Here is a 26,156-nt window from a genome sequence, read left to right as displayed (position 1 = left end):
CAGGACCTCTCCATGTGCCTGAATTTCCATTCTCTTTTTTTTCTTAGCTAAATGTTCCATTTTCCCACACCAAATTCAAATTCTTTCTCATGTAAAATTCTTCTTCAAATGCCCCTATTTGGACATAATCTCTGTTGTACTGAATGCTACAGTTGGCAAAATTACCTAATTTTGTGCTATGCTTTTGTAGTATACCTCTAATCACCCTCAAGAGCTGAATCTCATGTTTGATTTATTTGCATAAGCGTTACAGACATTTAACACAGAGTGTTATGCAGAGGCACTCACAAATAGTTTTGAATGAATGAGTGTCCTGTGTGTAGCACGGGAGGTATTACCCAATGAAGAACCTGAAGCTGTAGAGGACTATAGGAACCAAATAGTAGGTTCCAGATAGTAACATGAAGCCTTGACTAAGATAAGCCCTGGCACAGAGCTACTTTAGGGAAGAAGGCAAGTGTTTGGGATGAGACCTAAGTGCTAACTTCCATGCTTCTGAAAAACTACTGAAACCTTTCCATAAGAGCAGATTCTGTTCGAAATTAAAAGAAAAACCCCAAGCTTTCTTTGAGTTAATTACATTCCCACCCTAAGCAATTAAAAACTGACTTCTATGTTAAAAAGACCATATGCTGTTGCTGGAATTTATTTTATATGAAGTTGTTTTTTGTTTCACATTTATTTTGAGAGCACTGACCAGACAGCTCTGAAACACTTGGGTACTCACATGGTCAGCAGAGTTTTTTTTTCATTCTTCAACTTGAGGAAGCGAACTTTTGCTATGGCACAGAGCTGCTGCCTCCAGAGAGCCAGGCCGCTGACTACTTTCTTTGTTTCATTAAAGGAAGACAACACTTGTTGCAGCTCAACAAGTCTTCCTGTGTCTGTGTTCCTAGCACTTTGTAACTGTCCCCAAATTCCAATATCTATAAAATGCAAAATCAGTGCTTTATAAAGTACCATTGTAGATGTGCATCTTTTAGATGCTCCTATCATTATCTTTTCACAAATTGGTGTCAAAGTAGAGAGTCTTGAACAAAGACACAGCTAATCTAATTCATGGCATTACTAGAGAAACAAATAAAGAAATGGGAAATGAAGCAAAAAAGATGATATAATACAAGAAGAAAAAATGATATAATAAAAGAAAATCTTGTATTTTCTGGAAAAAAGTTCTGTCAGCAGCTTTAAAGGACTTACTTCATTCCACAGAAACCAATGAAAAGAAATTTATATTTAGCCTAGAAAAATCTATTCAATGCCAGAGATAAATAATCTTAGTATTTCTGACCAAAGTGGAAGAGTCAGTACATATAGATTCCCTCTCCAACTAAGAATATGAAATTGGTAGAGACAATATTTTTAATATAGCCATGGTTGAAAACAGGGTAAAAGTTACCTCTTTTGGAAGAGGAGCCCAGAGAAACTGACCAACTTTGGACTTTAAGAAAGTTATAAGACATGTACATTAAAAGTTAAGTGTAACCACTAAAAAGATACCAAGTTCATAACTTCAAAAGTCGATAAAAGAGAGATTTAAAAAATAGTTGATCAATAAGAAAAAGAAATAGAAAATGAAAAAGCATAGTAAAGAGTAAACACGGTAGGAAGATAGTAACCAGAAACAAGGCAATAATTAATTAGTAATTGGAGAGAAAAGGCAGAATATTCAAGGAATGACAAATTAGACTGACAGAAAATCTTTCAACAGCAATAATGGAATCTTGAAGACAATGAAATAACAGCCTCAAAATACTACAAGTAACAGTCAATCTATGATTCTAATTTACTTTTCTCTATAGCACTTACATTACACATTTGTTGTCTGCTCCATAAAGACCTACTCTTGCACACTTCTGTATCCCATGTGCTTAGTAAAATGCTTGGTACAAGATAAGACATTCAAGATTGGAGACTAGCATTGAAAAAAAGATGGAAGAAGGAGACAGAAATACATCTCTTGTTTGCTCTAAGTTTTCCCAAGAACAGACTGAATCATGGCACCTCCAGAAGCATGTAACCTCATCATTAAAAGCATATTTTCAAGATAAAATATTGCACAGAAAGGTAAAATTCAAGTTTTCTTTGTTTACCTGATTCATCAAGAGATGATTTTCCTTCTAATTTCAAGAACACTTCATTCAAAGTTGTCATAGCAACCCCATAACTCTCAATGCCCTGGTTAGAACATCTGTCAAGATCCCTATAAAGGTCTGAAAGTAGGCACAAAAATGCATCAAAAAATATAATTTGCAATGAGCTTGATAATAACTATATTTTTCAAAAATAGAAAACATTTGTGATAGGCCAAATGCATTCATCAGAAATAGTGCTATGATATAGACTTTTCCTTTTTTCTAAAATAATCTGTATAGTGTGTTAGTTTCCATGACTTCCTGAGTATAAAATTCTAAAAATTTACTTTTTCATTCTTAGAAAACTGTTTTATTGGGGGTTTTGAAGAAATTATTGTATTTTATTTACTGTTTAAAAAAACTTAATTATATTGATTATAGGAAGTGTTATGAGTGGACTGAGTGCTTGAATCTCCCGCAAAATTCATATGTTGAAACCCTACCTCTCAATGAGATGGTGTTAGGAGGTGAGGCCTTTGGGAGGTGATTAGGGTTAGATGAGGTCATGAAGGTAGAGCCCTCATGAAAGGGATTAACACCTTTCTAAGAGTCACAAGAAAACTTGCTTCCTCTCTCTAGTCTCTGCCGTGTGAGAATACAAGGAGAAGTCAGCAGTCTGGAACCCAGAAGAGGTCTCTCACCAGAACCCAACTGTGACAACACCCTGATCTTTGACTTCCTAGGCTCCAGAGCTATGAGGAATAAATATCTGTTGACTGTAAGCCAGGCAGTCTATGGTATCTGTTACAGCAGCCCAAACTAAAATAGGAAATGCATAATTCCAAACCTACGTTAATTATGGAATATTTTCCAGACAATAGAGATTTGTGCTTTCACATTAGGGATAATTGTTCAGCGATATAATAACAAATGAAACAGAACTAACGTTTATAGAAATAATTAGGTGCTGCAGAATTGTCCTTAGTTACAAAGTATATAAATTAAAGGAAAAGATGAAGCACGTATGCAACGTTTCACTTTCTTTCTCTCCTCTTTCAGCTTTTGACCATGGTGTGAAAATTACATAGGAGCCTTGAAAGAGTGTTGGTCTTCATGAGGGATTTGTGGGTCATTTTGAAAGATTACTTTTTTAAAAAAAGATATTGGAAATGATCCTAGGACAGTTCAGGAAAATTGAAAGTAGAATAAAGAATAATTCAAATATTGATAGAAATTAAATGTTTCTATCTTAATGGTGTGTTAAAGGAAAATAGAGATATATTCATGACGTGATTTCTAATGAGTCCTTAAATCCACTTAAGTGTTAGTTCTTTTTCAATTTTTCTCTAAATTGTACATTTCCCCTACGAAATGCATTTAATAAGCAATCAGGTAACACTTTGCTTGGAGGGTTTCATAAAGATTTCTGTTTTCGTAAGTGATACATATATCAAAGGCATTGCGTATGCATCTAAGACTACCGTTATTTCACTGATTCTAAGATGAATACATTTCGTCATCTTTTAACGTATCTGAAATGAGCATGTGTCATAAATGCAGGTAGGTCATATTTTAAATGTCAGCATTATTTCTTTCTATTTCTTTCTTGGTAGCACACCCTGTAGTAGAGGGCATCTTAGACTTGGTGAAATACTATAGGTACTAGATATCAGGTATTATTTCAGGTGCTTTATTTATATTTAATATTGTAATAATAAATTTAAATATATTAAATCATTTGATCCTCATAAAAACCCTATAAAGTTAGTAATATTATCGTCTCCTTTTTATAAATGAGGAAACTGAGGCACAGAAAAGTGATAGAACCTGTCCAGGATTACAGAGCTAATAACGACATAGCTGGGATCGGAAACTTGGTCAGTCTGGCTCTAGCTTCTGAGCTTTCAACAACTGCACCCTATTGCCTGGTACTATACTTCTTCTCTAACCATGATTTTGGCAGGCTTATTGATTCAAGCACTCAGCAATGGACCCAGGATTCTCCATTAAAAGTTGGAAAATTCCTGGAACTTGATAAAGTAAACATATTTTAATGAGTTGCACTTTTTTTTTTAAAAAAAATTGCTACCTACCTCAAAACTCTTAGGAAATGAAACAGCATGTTGGGAGAGCAGAGAGAAAAGTGGTAAAGACAATGGTCCTCCAGTATTTTGTATTTGCAGCAAAGTCATGAACCTTAGAATGTTTGGCAACATGCAGATTGATCATAATTAACGTAGATTATAACATTACGTCATGGTGTTTATAAAACAATTTACATATTGTGTACCATTCCCTTAGTCCCCTTCACTGCTCTGTGAAGTTTTCACAGATCTTTTCCTGTCCGGACCACACTCTTTCATTCATTCCTGAAACATATTTCCCAAATATTCCTAATTTTAGCTTGATGCTATCTCGTGCCTCTTAAATGCACGTGTCTCAACTTGAAGCATATTTAATGTCTTTGTGTCTCAGTTCAGTCATAAGTGATGTGGGGATGTTAGAGGCTAATATTAGAAGTGACCTTGGGGTGGGGAATATTAAATGAATTAATGCACAGTGCCATGCACTTAGTAGGCATTAAAATGTTAGTCATCATTCTTAATACCACTGTTATTGTTAGTAATACCATTATAAATCATTCTGTGGTCTCTGCATTCTGTTACCTGGGAATTTGTTTGTCCTTTCCAAAGGCAAAATATATACAAGCTTTTCTTCACTTTGTGCTGTTAATTTGGCATCAGGGATGTGATGTTTAACAAGCGATGTTATACTGTCTGGATCGCACATTTCATTCAGATGCAAACTAACATTTAAAAAGAGTAAATTAAAGTTATTTTTCTCTAACACTATCTCTACAAACAATTGTCATATGTGCTTGTCACTTCATTAATATTTATCAGACAAAAAATGTATACTCTAATGGAAGAAGCAAGACATAAAAATACTAATGTAGTCCAAATGGTATAATTCATACAACACGGCAGAAGAACTAGCATGAGAGATAGAGACAAATAAGGTGACTTGAAGGTTGTTATTTGGAAAAAGAGATATTCAGCTAGATCTTGGCCGGAGTGAGGTGGATGAGAATGCCCCATTTTGTCTACATCTATTCAAAACTCAACTTTGAACTCTCTCTTTGCAGTAAAGTATGAACTCCGAAGAAGCTAAGACAAACATGGTAGGAACAAAAATGGAGGTAATTTGGTATAGTCAAAGAACATGGTCCTTACATCCTGCTGACCCATGATCCAGAGCTCAGGCTTAATATTTCTGAGCATCAGTTTTCTAATCTGTGAGATGAAATAATACTCTGCTCTCAAAGAATTTTAAAGCACAGAATAAAATAAAGTATGTATGACAGAGCACAGGGCCTTGTGCTAAGTAAACCCTCAATATAGTCAATATACGTTAACTAATTTATCATTTTTTTGTTCCAAACCTATCAATCATGATGGAATGGTAGATTTGGTCAGGTTAAACACTTGGAGTAAATGATAGGGGGATCCATTTAACCATAGGGGATGAAGTGGTTTGAAATTTTTTAAAGAAATATTAATATTTTAGTGGGAAGTATAAAGAACAATTCATATCACACCTGTAATCTTGGTCCAAAGATTCTACCACTTGTGAATAATATGAGATTGGGCAGATTATTAAAACTCTCTGGCATGTCAAAGGAGGATAATAATACCATCCTCTTAGAATTATTTGGAGGATTGAAAATGATTATATGAGTGTTCAGTTTGTAAGTATCTTAGGAACACATAAATAAAAACTTAATAAAATTAAATAATTAACTACGTTAAAAACATAGCCAACCTTAATAAGTGATAGACATTACTTAATAATGATAATAGTTATTATCAGGAAGAGAAGGAGACAAAAGAATGAGGGAGAAAATGAAGTCAGGGAGAACAGAGAGGAGGCTAATGGAATTGTCATGATGAACAAAAATAAACATCAGAAATATGATAAGAGAGGGGCCTATAATATCAATAAATTTCTCTTAGCAAACAAGATGTTGTGAAAATATTTTCCAAAAATTTTATTTAAACTTAGCTTAATCATCCTAATGTTCTCAGTGTCTACAATTTCACTTATCCTTCATTCTAGTTAAGAACAAACGAGTTGTGGCATAGTTCTAACACAGCTCTCTTGAACTTACTAATTGGATAGTCTACTTTAACATGGTAATACTGTTTTCACCGTGCCCAACATTTCCAACATATTCCAACAATAAGGTCTGTACCTCAAATGATAGCCAATGCCCCATTTCTTCTTCAGAAATAGAGAAGAGCCTGCACACTTCAGCCTCCCATTGGATATAAACACCTTCCTATCTAAGTAAAAAGAATCAAAAATTTGTATTGAGATTATTTTTTACTACTTATAAAAGAACAAATCCATTAATAAATAATGTAATTTAGGAGCACGACCCACTAAAATAGATACATTCTAATTCTGGTCACATGTAAGGCACTTTCTTTGTCAACTAATAACAAAGATATGTTAGTTGTTTCTCTCATATATTTAGAAAAGTTATCATACTTCAAAAAGATCTATTCCATGCCAACTGACATTCATACTGAATAAAACATAACATATCTTTGAGAGTATGCTGTATATTTTACAGCCAATGAGCTTCTTTGTAGTAGGATCAGAATACCTCCATGACACAACGTCCTTGGGGATGTAGACACTCAAATGGATGAAAGCAAGATTCTCCTGTCTTGGTTCATGGCAGTCACACATGTGGCAGCTATGTTGGGACATATCTATACATATTTCACACATGTCCCTAATTTCTCACTAAAATACATAAAAGAAAACCAAGAATCACCAGCCAGGATGTCAGCCTCATCCATGAACTGGGTACTGAAGAGAATTACTCTGTCCGATTTCCTCTCCTTCAGGAGGTTCCACACTTGGTGCCTTGAAAGGGGATCTGATCCAGCAGTTGGTTCATCCAATAGCAAAACCTGCATGATAGGAAAGCATATAAAATAATTTCCCCCTTTCAGGCAAAATTTTTTTAGATGGCAATCTACTTGTAAAAGTACTGGGACAGATATATTAATACTTAATTTTTCGTTGTAACAGTTGTCTTATATTTATCATTTGCAGATTGTTTGATCAAATACAATAGCTTCACAGCCCTCAATTGGATTTCACCAGTAATTTTGGTTGCACTTACCTGAGGATCTCCTAAAATGGCAATCCCTAAGGTTAGTTTCCTTTTTTGCCCACTGCTTAAATCTTGAACAAGAATGTCTTGATTCTTTTCCATCTCTAAGTCCCGTAAAACTCGTTGTACCTAACCAAATAAAGAATATTTAGTCCAAAACCCAGAATGTTTATTTTTAAAAACACTATCATTTTGCTGTTCATTACAAAGGGCCTTTAGGTGATGAATTGTGTAGAAAGAAGACAAATATATTTAGGATTTTCTAGGTCAACAAGTTCATTTTCATATCGGTGTGACATCTAACATGTTCATCTACCTCTCGCTCCACTTCATGTGGCTGAATCCCTTTTATTTTAGCAAATAGCCTGAGATTTTCCCTCACGGTGAGGAAGTCGAACTGCACATTGGATTGTGGACAGACTCCAGTGAGTTTGCTGACAGTTTCCAAGTCAGCCATTTCTGAAAGTGAGTGATTATAGATGGTGACCGAACCTAAAAGTGGAAAGTGAGAGTTAGCATCAAGATAAGGTGTCGTGCTTCACTTAAGATATTTTAAAATGGAAAACAACGTGTTTCAGTCGCTGGAGTCTTTTAAACATATTGTACCTATATGGAATACACTATTGACTAATTAAAAATCTAATAATCACAATATTTCTGATCCAGCTGGAATACCAATTAGTAAGCATAAAGCCACTTATCATGAAATATTTAAACCACAAAGATTTTCCTAAATCAATCGAACATAAATCTATAAAATAATGACTTGAAGACACTTCTAAAACTTTTAAATACCTGACTGTGACTAGTAGTTAACGAAAGTACTATTGAAATTAACTAATGAAACTAATTAACTAATGAAACGCACAGTTGATTCATTTGCCCATGTTCTTGTCATTGGACAATTGTCTTCTCACCTGATGTTGGGGCCGACAGTCCACTAAGCATGTTTAACAAGGTCGTTTTGCCAGCTCCACTGTGACCAAGGAGGGCAGTGATCTGGCCTTCATAGATGTCAAACACCAAGCCTGGCATTATTACAAAAAGATTACACTCACAGCCTACATAGTAACTTTACATTCTCCAAAATTTTTATAATTTCTTACAGCCCGTATATATTTGGCTAGCAATATTCAAAATAAAATCTATCTCAAAATTCTTTCCTTTAAAACTGCATCTCATATAATACGCATTTTATATTGTAACCTTGTCATGATATATTATTATGTGATTAGGAATTTTTTGGATAAAAGCAGTTTTGTCATTAAAAATAGCTTGACTATAATAAAGATAGCTTTAGGATTAGAAAATATGATGAGTTGAAAATAAAGAATATCGTGATGCTATCACACATCTTTCAAAGCCCTAAGATATCAATGGTGCGTGCAACCTTCTAAAATTCTTGCATGGTTTTTAATTTACTTAGAAGGAAGCATAATGTGTTCAAATAAAGGTGAGCCATGACATCTGGGATATTCGCTCTTGGTCTCTACCAAGACAGTATAACGGTGAGGCATAGTCACTAAATCAAACAGCCATGCTAAATATGATGCTATTTTATTACCTTTCAAAGCCTCTACCTTTTCATGCTTTCTTGTTCCATACTCTTTTTTAAGATTTTTTATTCTGAAAAGAAAAGGAAAATGTTTTGAAGACATGGCAGAGGTGGACAGAAGATTGATAAATCAAGTCTTTGAGGCTGTGAGAAAATCGGGGGATTCTTTCCTTTACAAAGGCCCAAGGGACTGGGAGAAACATCTAGGGTATCTCATTAGAGGCAGCATCCCTGATCACCATAAAGGGAACACATCACACTACAGAGGCAGCAGCAAGCACACAGAAATAGATGCTGTAAGGACTGTGACAAATGACTGGATGAGAGGAAAGCAGGAGATAAAATCAATGCTTAGGAAATACTCTGGTGGAGAAGAGAAGAGAAACAGAGACCACCCTAACAGAAAGGTTAGAGCTTTGGGGTCAGACTGTTCTGATTCAAGTCCAGTTGTGCCACTCACTAGCTCTCTCCCAAATTCTGTGGATTCAAAACTTATTGAGTTCAGCTCTTCAGTTGTAAAATGGGGGTGACAATATTAACTATTTCATATGGTTGATTTGTAGAGTGAATAAGATACCATGTGCAGAATGCAAAAGGCTTGAAACATAGTACACCGCCAAAGAAGATGAGAAAAGAGGGAGAAGAAAGGAACACTGATTATAGAGAAGAAAGATTTAAAATGTATTGACGGTCTACTATAAGCCAGGTCCTGTGCATTTTATCTGCATTATTTTTTTACATCCTACAACAAACCAGCAGATGAGGGATCTCTACCTGGCTTGCAGACAGTGCCATCTTGCAGAGAGAGAGAGAGCTCTGGTCTTTCTTCCTCTTCTTATAAGGATATCCCACCATAAGGGCCCTACCCTCATGACCTCATCGAACCCTAATTACCTCCCAAAGGCCCATCTCCAAATACCAGTACATTGAGGGTTAGGACTTCAACAGATGAGTTTTGGGAGGCACGATTCAGTCCATAGCATGAGTATAATCCAATTAAGTACAGAAATAATTATGAAGAGGATAGGCAGCGAGGTGCAATGGCTTTGGAGTTGAGCACATATGGGTTCAAATACTGCCTCTCTTTGTAAACTGTGTGACTTTGGGCCAGTTGCTGGGCTTTTCCTAGCCTCTGTTTACGTCTCTTTTCTTTTTTAGGCAGTAACAGGTGTTAGCTTGTTTTATTCCTTCATAAGGAATTCATAAACAAAATGAATAATGGCTTTTTCCCCATATGTTTTAATAGAATTTAGCCTTAAACGTTTGTTTAGGTAGTAGATTCTAGATTAGGTAGAATCTACTCTGCGGTTGGCACAATAATGTGTTTTAATTGACATTCCATTCTTCTGCCTTCTATACTAAGAGGTAATTGTAAATCCGACTGGCTTGGCCTCTGGGTAGAAGGACCCAGAGCTTCAAAGCTCTGTGCGCTGGTCTGTTGGATGCAGTGCAGGTCACCGCAATGAAACTGGACAGACAGCCTTGGCTTGCCAATTCATAGATCAAACCTTCTAGATTACCCCAATAATCATATATGTAGACTCTGCTTTCAATGCCTCCATGCACTGCTGGGGATAATTTTCCTGGATCATAGGGCTAATCTTGTTACATATGATTCACAAACTTTCAATATCTTCCTTCTTGCCCACCGGATAAATCAAAATGCCTTCTCTCAGTATTCAAGGCTTTCTATCACTGCTGTGATAGCACCTGATTCTGGCCTGAAAGGGACACACAATTTAAAGTTCCAGCTTTAAGGGAGATCACAATTCTTCATAACACAGCACTAACACATGAGGAATGAGAGAATCCTGTTCTATGGTGTCTGGTCATATTAAACCTATGTTTTTAGAAGTTAAACATTTAGAGACTGTAAGTGTCATAAATGTTCAGAGTTAAAACAGATAAGTGGAGGGGGTGAATTGAAAAATTTTTTTGAGGAGTGAGACAAAGGTAACATTGAATGATGGACAAATTTTGAGCAAAGATCTAGGGAATGCAGGGATTTCTGGTGTTTGGAAATACAGCAATCAGCATCAATAAAACACATACATCATCTTGGAGGGAAGACGACATGAGTATCCCTGACTTATGCTTCTTTCCCATCTCTCTGGGATGTCTCCCATCCCTTTTCTGCATCACCTGCCTCTTCCTTCTCATCTTATTCATCAGGAAGCAAAGAGGAGAGGGACAAAGTGAATCACAGAAAAGAGGGTGAGAATAACAATGGAGTTGATGACAGTGTCTTTCATAAAGAGAACGGGCAGAGAAAGAGAAAGAAGCATGAAGAGGAGAAAAAAAGAGATAATAAGAAAAATGGAAATATGAAGATTATTTATTCATTGGTGGTTGTTGCTACACCATAAGATATTTGTAAATGTAAATACTGACAATGTGAGAACGTGCTATTAAGAAGGAACGTAGCCTTTGATGAGGGTAGCAGCCTGGATGCAAGCGGATACAAAGAGGCACTGAAGGAACTCTTTGCCACATCTGTGTTTTGCCTGATAGATCTCTGATCACTTACCTGTTCTCCATTTGCACCTCCATGTAATTTATTTATTACCTGATGGCTTCTTTCCCATAGAATTCTGGAGACACTTGTTCAAAAGAGTCGTTAGGTGAAGAAGCTGAATCTGTTTCATTCTCAAGGGGCACATGATCAGCTCTTTGGTGTTGAAACCAAAAAGAGGATTTCAGGAAAAACCAGGGAGAATGTCGATGTCCGTATTCAGCTACATGAAGAGGAGGCAATTAAATATTGGATCTGTCACCATTTTAAGGAATATGTAGGACAGCACGTCAATGCAATCATTTGAGGAAGCATTTAGAAATTCCTAAGATCCAGTATCAAGCACTAGCATTCTTCATTTAGTTCTGATACAAGAACTAACTGTTTAATTATCCTTAACCTCTTGCAGGTGTCTCGTTTAAAAAGTAAACAATTGAAAGTGTTGTGGTAGAACAAGATCTTAGAACGTGATTCTATAGGCAAAGTTCAGAATACCATTAGGCTTATTTTAGAAATTTTGAAAAAAAATGCTTAATAATTTATATCCAATACATTTAGACATTTATTTTAAAGAAAGGCAAAGAATGAAATTGTGTTGAATCACAATATTGTTACTACTTACTGGGCAAAATTTTGTCAAAATACAATGCCAATATCAAATAGAGAAGAGCATCAAAAACCAACATGAAAAGAGTAGCTGTTATTAGGTATGGGTTGTTTGAAGAATTCAATTGGATGTTAGAATTGATGTCATAGTCCAAATGAATAAGCTGAAAAAAAGATACATACATTGAATTTAAAAATAAATAGAACATTAAGAATTGTTGTCTTATTTCTGCTAGACGCCGGGATTGAAAAGATAAATAAAACATAATTCCTGTCTTTACAGAGCTCTAATCTATTGGAAAGCACATCAACGAAACCATCCACAAAGCAATTTGGGAAGTTAGTGGAGGTAGTTACCAAGGGCTTAGAGACCCATAGGCAGCAGTAGGCACTCCCTCTGGGAGCAGGTAAAAACTCAAGGAAGGTGGTATTTGAGCTGGGCTACCTATAGCATTTCATCAGTTTTAAGATGGAGAAAAAGGAGGGCATTCTAGACAGGAGACACCATTCAGGAGTAAAAACATGGAGGGGTGAAAGTACTTCAGTAGTTGGGCAGACGACAGAAGAATAATTTCATACTGAACTATATAGTTAGATATGATGAGATTATATATAACATAATCTTTCATTTAGCATTTTATATGATGTCATAACTAGACTTAAATTTTGAGAGGAGGTTCAGTTTCATTTATAACTGGCTAATCAAAAAGTAAAAATGTATTTGTATCAAATTCTTGACTTTCAAACATTTTCAATAACATTAAGGGCCATGTTTCCTGAGCATTAAATTTGATAAGTGTTCTTTTGGACAATCCATTAAAAGTAAAAGCTGAACCACATCAATAATGGAGTATTGGCTTATACTTAGTGATGTAAAAGAAAACTAATTATACTGAGAGAGAAAAATAAAATCCTCTCATATCTCTTCAGTGTGTATCTTTACAAAAGTGGGTGGGAAATTTTAATGTTTAGCACACGTAGCATGAATAATTCAGAGGGAATCTGTTTTTTAAAAAATGGAATAGTTACATTAGCTCTTACCTGGGCCATTCCAGCCGTGAAAGCAAAAGGGCTAAGAAGACATAAGGTCCACTCCAAAAATGCAGGAAGATGTCTGTACAACGCAGTGAATCCAAGACTCCCCCAAAAGACAATAAGGAGAAACACAACCAACCCAGTAAGGAAAGGTTTCTTTACCAACACGCTCAGCAGGAAAACTAAAGTTATCTGAGAGGAGAGAAAAACTTCAGGTAGTATGTAATTCTCTGAGAATCATCAACAGCATAATAAACAGAATTTCATATCACAAAACTATATTTCACCCACTCCACCCCAACCCAGATACTATCTCATGCAAACACTGCAAACAAAACAGAAGAAGAGTGGCCAGAATCAGTGAGAAATGATGGGTAGCTTTCTCAGAAAGAGTCCAAAGAGAGAGAGAGAGAGATTGATACTAAATTCACCAACTCACCAAAGACAAACCATAGAGGAGGAAGAGAGCAAAGACCACCATGAAGCCAGTTAGGACGACAACTTGGGCAGAAGTTACAATAAGAGCCATCAGAGTGGCCATAATAAAGATGAAGCCAGCATACATCAAACCCCAGGAGAGCCTAGCACAGAAACAAAGCAACAGTTCAGAATGCTGGTACTTCATCCCCTCATTCACTCATTTATTCAGCAAATGATTGTGAAGCTTACCATATACCAAGGGCAAAGGGAATAATACAACAGCTAATAAATCGGAAAATTTCTCTGCCCCTAAGGTTTGTATCCTACAGGGGAAGATAGGCAATAAACAAGTAAACACGTAAAATAGATAGCTAATTGCAAAATAAGAAAGAAAGAAACTGAGTGATAAAATGAGAGTAACGGAGAGAGGTTTTCAGGGAAGACATCTGTGACCATTTGTTAGGTCTGGACTTCCTATTTCAGCAAAGTAACTGTATCAACACCATGGACAAAAAACCACAATGAAGCAGGAATCAGCAAATTTTTCCTCTGAAGAGCCAGATGGTAAATATTTTAGGCTTTTCAGGCCTTATGGTCTCTGTTGCAACTACCCAACCCTGCCTTTGTAGCTCAAAAGCAGTCACAGCAACAAGCAGATGCTGTGTTCCAATAACGATTTATTTGTAGACCCTGAAATTTAAATTTTATGTAAAATTTTGTGTGCCACATGCTATTACCGTTCCTTTGATTTTTTCAAGCATTTACAGATGTAAAAGGCATTTCTAGTTTGCAGATTGTACAAAAACGTACCACAGTTTGCCAACCCCTGATATAGATTAGACATAGGTACAGATATACACATAGACATAAGACATAGATACGCAGATGGATATGAAGATACGTTTTTCTTGCTGCCAATGTCAAAGAAACAGAAAGAAAGTTCTTTATAGGGGAAAGAGAATAAACTCTCTAATCATACAGGTCTGGGTTCAAACTTTCTCTCCTACACTGTGACTATACGATCCTGAGAGGTAGTAACTTCATCTCTTTAAACTTTCTTATCATCTACTGAAAAATAATAGAGAATTAAATGAAATGTTGTGTTTTGTGGGTTTAATATGGCAACCGGTTTATAATAGCTCCACAATGAACACTTAGTTTTCTTTTATTCAAAGAGGAAAAATGCCATCACATTTTGGGAATTCTTGCTTCATTGTAATGATTCCCTTTGCACAACACATTTCTGTTCTGAAATCATTTCTCTCTCTGTGTTATATAAACCTCCCCATAATTTCGTTCCTGTGTTGTACAAATAGAATGTCACAGTCTTTTCTTATAGGAAAAAGACCTGATTTTTCTTAACCCTGCTTCATTGGATATATTTGGTTTCTTTTTTAAATTATCTAATTGGCTAGTTTTCTCTGACTTTGTACATTTCCATTATTTTTTAAAATATGGCGACCAAACTTTCCTTCAGTATTGAATTACAGAATGTAAATACAAAAAGAGATGCGGAGAAAACTCCTATTCCAGACCAAACCAGCAATCCATTTTATCCACTCTTTCATTCAGTCTATTGAACACTTCTGATGGAAAAATAAATAAATTTGGTGTAAATTGGCAGCACTAACAATGTGAGATCTTCCTACTCAACAGAGTCTACCATTTTTTTAAAGATTACGTGGCACATATGTAGAACTATTCTGTATATTCTACAAATCTTGTTTAACATTGAAAACAATATCACAGTATGTAAAGGGGAAATTCAAACCACTGCTTTCTGACTTCGGATGTATGCTTTTACCACTGTGTGTCTCAAAAGCATCCCTTGGCTAAACTCATTAAAAATTTTTGTTGCTAACTGGGGATTCAATCCTTGGTTTCTTAATCTGCACCTAGTGTCGTTTTAGGCCATAATACTTCCCAAAGGTCTATCAACTGCTGTCTAATATTGAGGGTTTAACTTTTGTCAAGCTCAATGTAAAGCATTTTAAATACATTCGCTTCCTTAATCTTCATGGCCAATGAGAGAGATATTATTATCAATGTTTCACAGAAAAGAGAACTGAGGTTTAAAGAGATTAGGTAACTTGTTCAAGGTGGCAGCTACTAAAAGGTTAGATGAAGAAGACCCATGACTTACTGCCTCCCAGGGCTGTGTTCTTACTATTCTGCGATACCCCACTAAAGAAAGCTCTTATGCCTAAAAAGTATAACAGGCTTCTTTCCTTTGGTGTCATAAAAATGGTGACATTCAACGTGGGGCAAAATCACTCACCCTTTCTAATGAACTGTCTAAAACATATATTTCATCAAACAGAAACCTCAAAGTCTTATATATGTGGGTTCACCCATGTATGGTAACCGGCTGACTAATAGTCATCAATAGTATTCTTTAATGATCTGGATTTCAGCAGTCTATAGGATCAGGCTTTTTCTTTAATTCAAAGAAGTAAGTTTCATTTACCAAGCCCATAGGTCCATCTACTCCATTCACTTATAATGCACTATTTTATGAGATCATCAATATGGTAAATATAATGAATATGATACTTTACAGGTCTCGAGAGTCCACCCAGCTAACTTGTTCCATGTATTACATTGCATCATAGATTGTAGCCATGTCAATTACCAGAATGCTGAGTCTCGAAGTCCCATCATTGTCATCAATGACTTAATGTACTGTCTTTCTTGTGTAACATTGACTGATAAATAGTATATGAATGCAGAAAAAGAAATAATGCAGAAGAAAATGAAAAAATCAGTCGTAATCCCTGCTTGGGCAACAAAAGGCAATATCTTCATATTTATACCAGTAACTGACATCAGCTCTTCCATCACTGAATGATTTGTTGTGATCTGAGAAAGACATCAATGAAGAAATTATCATTAAGTTAATTATAATCTCATGCGTTTTGTCTCAATTATAAGAAATTATGTGCATTCCACATTTAATATATATGGCCATCATGATCTGTCCCCTTGTAGTTCCTAGAAGACTCCGGGTTTTGTCTTAACTCCTTAAAACGTCCCTACTCACCATCTTCTCAGGATAAAATCCTACTGAAGCTTGAAGTCTCAGCTGAAATGTCACTTCGGTTAGTAAGTCTTCTCTGATATTTCTCATCAGAGTATCTTCTGCTTCATCGTTTGCCTATCAGATCATTTATAATTCCATCATGGAACCTAAACTCTTATTACTACTGTTTATCCATATTTCTAGTCTCCCACTACCTGGATCCCTGGAGAAAAGTGCCCATGTTCTATTTATTTCCTGATCTTCAGTGCTTTGCATGATGGTTTAAATATAGTAGTTGTTCAGCATATTGTGCCAAATTAACTAAGTGAATAAATTAATTAAATGATAACATAGGATAATCCATTATATCACCATCCATCAAAATTTAATTTACAATGCAATTACGTTCCTTTAACTTACTACTCACTTCTATGATAGCAGCATTAATGGCAGCTTGAAAAGCTACAAAGCCTTTCTCCCAGAACATTGATCCTTCACATGTGATTTTTTCATCCATTATTTGACAATGAGCTTTAGGAAAAGAAGAAGAACACAGCTATTATGAAGGGATGGGATAGTCTTGGTTATAGGAAAAATCAAAAGTTCGAATGTTCCAAAAGGCACTCCAAGTCCATGATAATATAGCATATGGTAAGATTCTCAAGTGAGGACTGCAGAGTATACCCAAGGAGGATGCTCCAGAATTGCTTTATTAATGTTGTTCAGATCTGTTCTCCATAATTTTTCATTCAATCTTACAATTCTTCCCCTTAGGTAAGAATTTTTTTTTGAGCTTTGCTCTTCTGTTTCTTGTGCCAAAAAAGCACTGAATTTTTTTGTTTGTTTGTTTAATATTTGGGAATCATTGAACAAGAGCCTTTTCTGCAAGTTTTACTTAGGAGTAACATAGGAATAATAGCAAATAAAATTTCTTAGTAAACAATGTGCTTAAGAATATAAGCTTTATTTAATAAGAATGAATCTCGCTTATGTTCAGAAATTAGAAGCATGTGTTGTGCGTTTGTGTAAACTTCTATCACATACGCCCCCTTGTGACTAACGACATGATAGCAAAAAAAAAGTTTTTTCTAACAGAAAGGTTACCTGAATGATCTCTGTGTTCCTTCATCTTGGGGATCCTACCTCCCCAGGAAAACTTCAAATGATATGAGAAGGTATCCTTAAAGATGACTCTCACTGTATCTACAGAATAGTTGAAATCCAATTCATCCATGCTTTTTTCATCAGGCCAGCCCATGATTGTTCTTCCTGCCGTGTGAAAGAAGGGAATAGTTAAGTAAGAAGATTTCTATATGGTCTAAAGACAGCATGCCATATTTGATTATGTTGAAGCTACTTTATGTTAAAGTTATTTCTTTAACTAACTAAAGGCAGTGCTGGTCCTAAATAAGAGACTCACACCTGGAGGAGAGATTCTGACATTAGATAAAATCAGAAGTGCAATGTGGCAATCATTTTTATCACAAATAGATTACGCCTTTCCAAATAAACTATTTAACCAGTAATTTAAACCACAATGAACTTGAAATAATAGCAATATTGATTCATACATATAAACTCAGGTACACACAGACCTATCTAAAGCTAAAATACATACTATAATTATAAATATATACTATAATTATAATATACATTTCCTTTTGACATTCATGTCAACGTGGCCAAACTTCCAAAGACAGAGTAAAATTGCTAAATTTGGAGAGTATTTTCTCAAGAGACTTCATTTATTCTAAAATATAAAATGTCAATGAATGACTGTTACTGATCAAACCCAGGCCACTTAACCCATATAAATTCCCACTATGTGGATTCTGTTGAATGCGGGCTCCTGATGCAATTCAACATGTTCCTTTGTCCTCTGTATTTCCTGCAGTCTGGCAACAGCATCCATAGGCTTAATCAGGCTCAGGTCCAATCCTTTTGGCAAGACTGTAGGTGGTATATTCTTTCATCAATATGTCATAATTTCTGATTGTTTCTCTTTTTGAGATATTAGCAGCCACTGCTGCTTGATGCCTAGATCTGTTAATTCAATGGGAGTTTCAAAGTGGTGATGTTCTATTTCCATTATTTGTTTTTCATTTATTAGTAGAAAATGTTTATAAAACAGTACTTTCAATCATCTGGTTATGCAACAGCACAATTCTTATGGGATAAATACTATTATTTCCCCTTTATTTACAAATTTCATAGTAAGAACAGATTTCCTATCACCCTTTAAAGGCTCAGCAATTTTTTTCTTCTGATATCATTATGAAGGCATAGATTTAAATACACATTGGATGAGTTTCAAATCATTGCACTTATTATTCTTGTTGAAGTGCAATGGTGCCAACCTTGACCAGTAGGAGTGTCTTTAAGTTGACTGCCGAGTGCTTTTGACATAACCTATTCATTCTCAATGACTTCCCAGCTATCTGGAATGACAAGTTTCCTCACCCTGTAAATTTCCTGTCCTAAATCTCTGCATCTCCTTTCTTCCCGTGCTGAGACTTGTGTTTCAAGAACTCAGGGGTGAGAAAATTCAACTATTCCATGATTACTTATTTGATATATCTCAGTTTACATATATAGCAGCCACAGAATAACATGCTAATGTTACACCACCAATGCAGTTACTGAAGATGGCTTCAGTTGCTGTTCTTGAGTTGGCCTTCTCTGCTTTGCTGTGGCTACTAGTTCTCTCTTAAGGTGTTCTGATTCTCTTCTCAGGTCCATCAGATACCCCCATTGCTTTCCTTTGCTCTCTCACCACTCCAGAGAGAGATACCATGCAGGCCTATTGACTGGTAGTACTTCTCCTCCAATCACTTATATTTTGGGGTTTGAGGGAACTCCTTGTCACCTAGTTTTGTTGTAAGTATTACCCATGATTTCTTGGTTTTTCTGTCTAGTTTCTCTCTCAACTTCTATATGAGTATTTGGGGAGATTTAAAAACCATGCTGTCACCACTGCCCAATCATTCCAGAATCTTCTCGCAAACAAACACTTGAATAATCCTGGACTATCTCATTTTGATACAGACTGTAATGAGGATAACTCTTCTAACATAAATTTTCTAAATAGGAGACTAGTAAATAGAGTAAGAAAGTCTCCTTGCTATTGGAAAGGAATATGCATTAATTTTGTTCATTAAATCTAGAAACTTGAACATTTAACACACTTTATCAAGGAAATCCCAAAATGAATTTGTGTATTTTGTTAATAAGGAAATTACCACGAACTGCCAGAGAACATACCTTTCATGAACGGGGCTGAAGCCATTTTGTTCATTATCTCCTGGGTTGTTTTGGATTCAGGTGCAAATGCAATAACATAATTAGAATCATTAAAATTATCTACACGTCCCAGATCCATTGCAGGCAACTGAGGAAAGTCATTAACTTGATGTAAATTGGAGGAAAACAGGTATGCAAACAGTACTAGAAGTAATGAGAAAAACCACTCCTAGACAGCAAGGAAAGAAAAAGGAAGCAAATCAACAGCGGTTCAACGACAAATTGATCATCCACAAACAATTTAAAACATGTAGTTCTGTTATATAGCATGGGTTCCATTTTTCCCCCCTCCCAGTTTTTAAATGTCTTGGTTTTCTTTTGTCCGTTAATCTGCATGTTTTGAAATATGCACATCATCCATCAAGACAGAGTTGTAGCATCAATTACAATGATAATTGAGTCTAAGTTTATCATACTTTAATGCAAATGTTAAAGGCTGGATCACTCCATGAATGGCACAATGGATCAGAGTCATGTTGACACCTGAGTGACAATGATGAAGAAATGTTAGGTGGCCTGAAATAGATAACCAACTTCCATCAACAGGAGCAAGGTCATATTTTTATCTCCTGCTGCCTGCATGTGGAAGAAGATAGTCCCAAAATATTGCTCATAAGAAGGAATTTTAAAAGTCTTCATCACTGTGACAGCATTCTGGAATTGGAAATACACAGAATGCATTTGAAGTCCAGTGACAATAACAACTTTATTATTTAGCTATAATTCTAAACATGTGGCCTTTAAAAGAGGTGTATATCTTATTCATCATATGATCTGATTCTAGCTACGGGTGTTGGTCTATATCTATACCTAATCTATCCAGATAGATAAACTGACAGATACAATGCTTATATAAAAAGAGTTAAAAGTTGAAAGGAAAACATCTATATAGAGTAGAATTCAACTTTTATATTTATGTAAACCTTATTCCATGTAGGAATTTTTGTATATCTTATTCACTGCCAATCCAAGCATTCAATACATATTTGTTGAAAGAACACACACACACAATACCTGCCCCACACACAAATGCTCATGAGATTGAATGTTAATCTATCAACCCTTGAACTATGGTATCTAATGAGTGATTTAAACTTATTTATTATATTTTTCTGAATTTTCTACACAAAGCACATGTATTCATTCTTATGATCAGAAGAAAATGTATACTATCTTAATAGAAGCAAAAGCTCAAAATGTCACTTTCTTTTCTTGTTTGTTTATACGACCATTATTTCTTTCAAATTGGCATTGTCTGTATCCACAGTACAATTGTGTGAAAGAGCTACAATTTATCATTTGAGTGATTTTTTAAACTTTGGATTACTTTATGAATTAAATTCTCCCTCTTTCTTCGACTTTGACCCTGAACTTCTGTTCCTATTCCTTCAGGAGATTCAATGAATTCAGATATTAAGAATTGTTGTCTCTTCAGTATGAAGATGTGACTTTATTTCCCAGGGAATTTCTGAATAGGAACTCTATTTAAAATGCCTCCACTAAGACATATAATAATGACATATTTTAAAGGAATCTTCTTTGAAATAATAGCAAAGTCCACAATTTTTAAAAAATAATCCAACTTGTAGTTAGAAATGGAATAGATGTAAAACATTAAATAATGAAGATAAAGTGTTTGCACTGCTAGAGAAAGTACTTTTTCCTTTGCTAAAAATGAGAAGGCATAGACTCTGAACCATACCATCAAGGTCTCTCTCTTCATCCTCCATTTTTTAAGAACATTCTTGCAGAGAAGGGCCCATGTTTGCTGACGCACACTTAAGTGCCTCTTGTTCATTCTGACCTGTTAATTTTAAAATGAGGAAGTAAAGGAAGTAAATGTGAAGGCCTGAAATAGGAAACATTGTGCAACCAAACCAAAAAGAACACGATAGCCACTCTTTCCAATTGCGCGTGTAGCAGAAGGGAGCCGGAAGGCTAAAAATCACATGCAGGGATATTCAAGCTCAAGATGGAAATAAGTAAAAATTAAGACAATTTATGATATAATTTATATTTATCCCTCATTGGACTGACAAAATTAGAAAGTTTAACAGAGTCAGGAGTTGTCCCCACCATTTGGCATACTTCCATTTTCTAACAGGAATAAAGGAACTTAACACACTGCTGGTGGGAGCATAGACTTACACAACCATTTTGGTGACTCATTACCAATTCATTGCTACTTAGCAATATCCTGCCATCAATCAATTCTGCTCCTGGTATGTGTGCCAGACTAATTACCACATGGGTCCGTGAGGGGACCTGTACAAAGATATTCATCGTAATGTAGAGTATTGTGGCACAGCATGGTAAAACAAATTTTACTCCATAGAATATCGTGTAGGATTCAGAAGCAATGGATTGGTATCTACCCATCAACATTGAGAGATCTTAAAAACATAGTGCCAACTAAATAAAAATAATAAAAGGTTGAGAGTTGTATCACAATATCATTTATATTAATGAACATTACATGCCATACACATTTTTCAAGAATATCCAGGAACTAAAGGACCACCATCAAGTACAATGAAAAGGCGACCTGTGCTAAAGGGAAACGAGAATGGAGGTTGAGGATGAAATGAGAATGTAAATTTTAAAAAATTAATAACCAAAACAAGATAGTAGATTCGTTTAAACCAATCGTTTTGTGTCCTATGAAATCAAAAGTAAGATTGACCTGATCCTTAAAGAGTCCAATAGTCTCGAGCCAACTATTAAAAAAACAAACAGTAAGCCAAACAGCAACAAAATCCAAACATAAGTAGATAGAAAAATCTCATAAAATGTCAGAGAATTTCATATTGTTCATTATGGCTGGAACAAAGAGAGAGGGGATTAGAGGTAGTCCGAATATAGGATATTTGAGAGAAAATAATATTAACTAACATTTCCTATGTTCTAGGCAGTTCTAAGTGTTTTACAAGAATTAAGAATTAATTAATCCTCACAATAAACGTTTGGGATAGATCTTATTATTCTCCCACTTAAAAGATGAGGAAAGTGAGGCACAGAGAGGAGAAATGACTGGCCAAACACAGCTAATGGTAACAGAATGAGGACTAAAACGGACAAAAATGGTCCATCTACTAAAATGGACAAAAGTAAAGAACACTGAAGAAATATCCATTCACGATTAAACTAGAATATGATTTAACCCCAAACCACAGACCACCCTTCCCTCAAAAGTCAGCCAAATTATTAAATTTTGCCTCAGATTAAGGAAAAAGATGGTCAAGTTTTGGAGATCACACTCTTAACCAGTGTGCCATGCTGCTGTAGAAATTTGGCTAGAGAGTAGTGGATCAATTTTTCCTTCAGTGTAAGATCAGAGATTCTACCAGCATCCAGACAGGTAGTGAGGAGCTCTCGGAGAGATCCACTCAAGCTATTTATTCACAGACTTCATTTTGTGCAGTCATTATCAGGAGCTCCCAAATGCTGGAACATAAGGAAAGGTAGATTACCCTCAAAAGGCAGAGAACATAGATAGTTTTTAAAAGAAAACTTTATTACAATGAACATAAGAAAAGTCTTCAAATCTCCCATTTAATGACTATAACAAAATTCAAGAAGAAAGTTAAAAAGAAATAAAAAGCAAATAACATATTTAAATTCCCATTGAGATCAGTAATGAAGATAAAATCTTCCATGATACAGAGTAAAATTTTGAAATTCTCTGAAATTTTCAAAAAAAATTAAAATGCATTTGAAAACAATGAGAGAGATACAAGTACATGGAGTAGAGACAAAAAATGATCAAAATTAAACTATTTGGTAAAGAGATATCGAAAAAGAAAATACAGTTGCAAGAAAAATACATTGAAGAAAAAACAACACATTGTAGAAAGTACAATGGAAATTACTTTTTCAAGGCAGTGGGAAGTCATGTGTATTTACCAAAAAGATATTCCAAGAACCAAATATAATGACAAAAAAATAAAAAAATAATATTTTTGAAATTAAAGATAAAAGGGAAAGTCTATAAGAATCAAGTTGATGGGGTGGAGTGGCGTAGTTCAGGAGGGAGGGAGGAAACAGTTTATAATGGAACAGAATTCAGCCTGACATCTTCAAAGTGGAAGTGAAAAAGTGAGTGACTCATTTTATTTCGAAAAATCTACCAAAATGGACAAAAATAAGAAGAGTGAAGAAATATCCATTTGCTATAAAACTAGAATGTGATTTAACCACAAACCACAAACCACTCTTCCCCAAAAAGTCAGGCAAATTATTAAAATTTGCCTCAAATTAAGGAAAAAACACGAGGCAGTTTTTCAACTCTCCTGACCTAAATGTGAATATTAATCTAAAATTAACTGAGAAAATTAATTTAATCTAATATTATTGGAAAGCACTGAAACCCACACAATATTCCTTCACTTGAAATGCTCTGTAGCGTTAAAGGCCAAGACCGAAGCATGGGCTCTGACCCCACGTCCTGGAACGTCAGGGTGGTGTGGGTGCAGCAGAATCTGCCTGGATACAATAGCTTTGCCTTCTTCCACTCCAAGGTTAGGATATAGAAGAATGTGAAATGCTTTTACACCAATGGTAAAAGTAATAACCTCAGCAAAATTAAAATCATATTTTGCGTGGCATTAGCAAAAAACAGTAGATGGAGGGAGCCCCTAATGAACTGAATTCCCAAGTAAAATAAATCCGTGATGGTTAGAAAGAGAGACACCCTTGCAGCTTCCACATTTGGGGCAAGTACCTCATCTGGGTGTGGAAAGACAGAGAAGATGTCTACTAGCAAGAGTATTTTCAAAGATGAGGAGAAAAAAAATCAACCCTTAAATGATAGTATGGGTTGCGAGGAAAAAGTGGAGTCTAAAGTGTCCTAAATGCAACAAGAAAAAAATTAGCATAAACAGTTTTTCCTTCACCCTACAGCCACTTTGGATTTTCCCAAAAAGGGCAACAGTGAAAGAGGACCTTTGAAGAGAGAGAACCCTTGAAGCTCTGTGCCTTCTCATGAAGCTTGGATCCTGAGGCTGTGCCAGAATTGGATCCATAGTGAAGAGGAATGGAAATCATAATGTTACTATTGTCTCTTCCACCATTTTACCAATGAAGTTGCTTCTGGATACAAGGTTTGTGGCCTAAAATGCTGATCGTATCCAGGTGGCAGGAGTGAAGCCATGAATACGGGCTGCACGCACACCTCCCCCTCCCTGCTGCCAAATTCAGTATTCAGCTTAAATGGACGATCATTTACTTGAGGCAGCTGCGGGAGTCTGCCAGCAATAGAACCTAACCATGGTTTATTGCAGGGAGTACTGTGTTGCTGCTGTTTAAGTCTGAAAGGCAAGGAATAATTGAAGAGGAACATGGTAGGCAGAATAATGGTCCCATTCTAATCCTGGAATTTATGAATACATACGCTACATTACACGGCAAAAGAGAATTAAGGTAAGAGATGAGATTAAGGTTGATCATCAGCTGACTTTAAAACAGACAATCCTGGATTATCTGGATGGACACATCATAATCACAAGGGTCCTTAAATGCGGTAAAGGGAAGCAGAAGAGGAGGTCAGAGTATGCAATGTGAAAAGGACTGAATCTGCCCTTTCTGATGAAGGCAGTAGGGCGTGAGCCAAGGAATGTGCGCAGCCTCTAGAAGCTGTAAAAGGCAAGAAAACAGAATTCTCCCCTTCATCCTCCAGAAAGGAACGCGGCCCCGCCAACACTTTGATTTTGGTCCAGTGAGACTCACACCACACTTCTTACCTCCCAAACTGTAAGACGATAAATCTGTTTTATTTTAAGCCATTTAGTTTGTGGTCATTTTTTTATAGCAACAGTAGAAAACTAGTTCAAGGAGCATAAAAAGAGCCTGAGAGCATGAGCACTGAGAACAAGACAGAAAGAAATTCCAGCGTAGGTCTAGAGCAAGGACTTTAGGACCAAAATAGTTGCTGGGGATTCCTTCTATGATGTGCCGGTTCATGGAACACAGGAGGGCATGAATTCATGTTTAAAAATTGTCCAGGGATGAACAAAAGGATTCCGAAGTTATGTGAATGCTAATAATGGTACCAGAGTAGGCTGTGACAGCCTGGTGACCCCAACTGAAACCAACCTACAGCATTTCCCATTAGGAAATCAATGTCGTGGTAAACGATGGTACCTGAAAGGGTTAAATCTATTGCCTGATGGCTTATTCTTCTTTCTTTCTGTGGATTAAGGCATGTGCTGGAAATTATTTTTGAATAAAGAATAATTCACATGATCTAGTTATGATGATTGTGGTTATTTGTTTCTGACTGTTAAGACTGATTTATTTTCCACTGCGCACACTAATAGGGAAAATAAATACTGCGCACCATAGTAGCACAAAATATCAAACTAGCTTAAATTGCTCCAATAGGAAGTTTTATGATCTAGAAATAATAACTTGGCTATAAAAAGCGAGTCACTTCCCATCAGATAGAATTC

General features: G+C 35.7%; 1 protein-coding gene across 6 annotated transcripts in view; it reads right to left on the bottom strand.

The window, feature by feature from the left end:
• The window catches only part of ABCA9 (ATP binding cassette subfamily A member 9), a 65,222-nt gene that overhangs the window by 37,481 nt on the left and 1,585 nt on the right, over positions 1-26,156 (bottom strand). For 4 of the 6 annotated variants that reach the window (XM_070226984.1, XM_070226985.1, XM_001916991.5 and 1 more), the window contains 18 exons: positions 21,413-21,514; positions 19,672-19,879; positions 17,515-17,679; positions 16,838-16,941; positions 16,024-16,250; positions 13,411-13,552; positions 12,978-13,163; positions 11,953-12,100; positions 11,385-11,553; positions 8,828-8,889; positions 8,181-8,291; positions 7,580-7,755; positions 7,273-7,392; positions 6,919-7,057; positions 6,328-6,418; positions 4,742-4,881; positions 2,094-2,213; positions 728-926 (listed from right to left, as the gene is read on the bottom strand). In XM_070226984.1, the coding sequence (XP_070083085.1) occupies positions 728-926; positions 2,094-2,213; positions 4,742-4,881; positions 6,328-6,418; positions 6,919-7,057; positions 7,273-7,392; positions 7,580-7,755; positions 8,181-8,291; positions 8,828-8,889; positions 11,385-11,553; positions 11,953-12,100; positions 12,978-13,163; positions 13,411-13,552; positions 16,024-16,250; positions 16,838-16,941; positions 17,515-17,679; positions 19,672-19,879; positions 21,413-21,508 (2,603 nt within the window). In that variant the 5' untranslated portion in view covers positions 21,509-21,514. Of the gene's footprint in view, positions 1-727; positions 927-2,093; positions 2,214-4,741; positions 4,882-6,327; positions 6,419-6,918; positions 7,058-7,272; positions 7,393-7,579; positions 7,756-8,180; positions 8,292-8,827; positions 8,890-11,384; positions 11,554-11,952; positions 12,101-12,977; positions 13,164-13,410; positions 13,553-16,023; positions 16,251-16,837; positions 16,942-17,514; positions 17,680-19,671; positions 19,880-21,412; positions 21,515-23,054; positions 23,155-26,156 lie in introns of those variants that run through there. The other 2 variants (XM_070226983.1, XM_070226987.1) reach the window with 2 other exon arrangements.

The sequence above is a fragment of the Equus caballus genome, chromosome 11 (genome assembly GCF_041296265.1).
Source record: "Equus caballus isolate H_3958 breed thoroughbred chromosome 11, TB-T2T, whole genome shotgun sequence".
Taxonomy (NCBI): Eukaryota; Metazoa; Chordata; class Mammalia; order Perissodactyla; family Equidae; genus Equus; species Equus caballus.
Note: the sequence above shows the minus strand (reverse complement) of the source record. Positions and strands in the feature narration are given on the sequence as shown.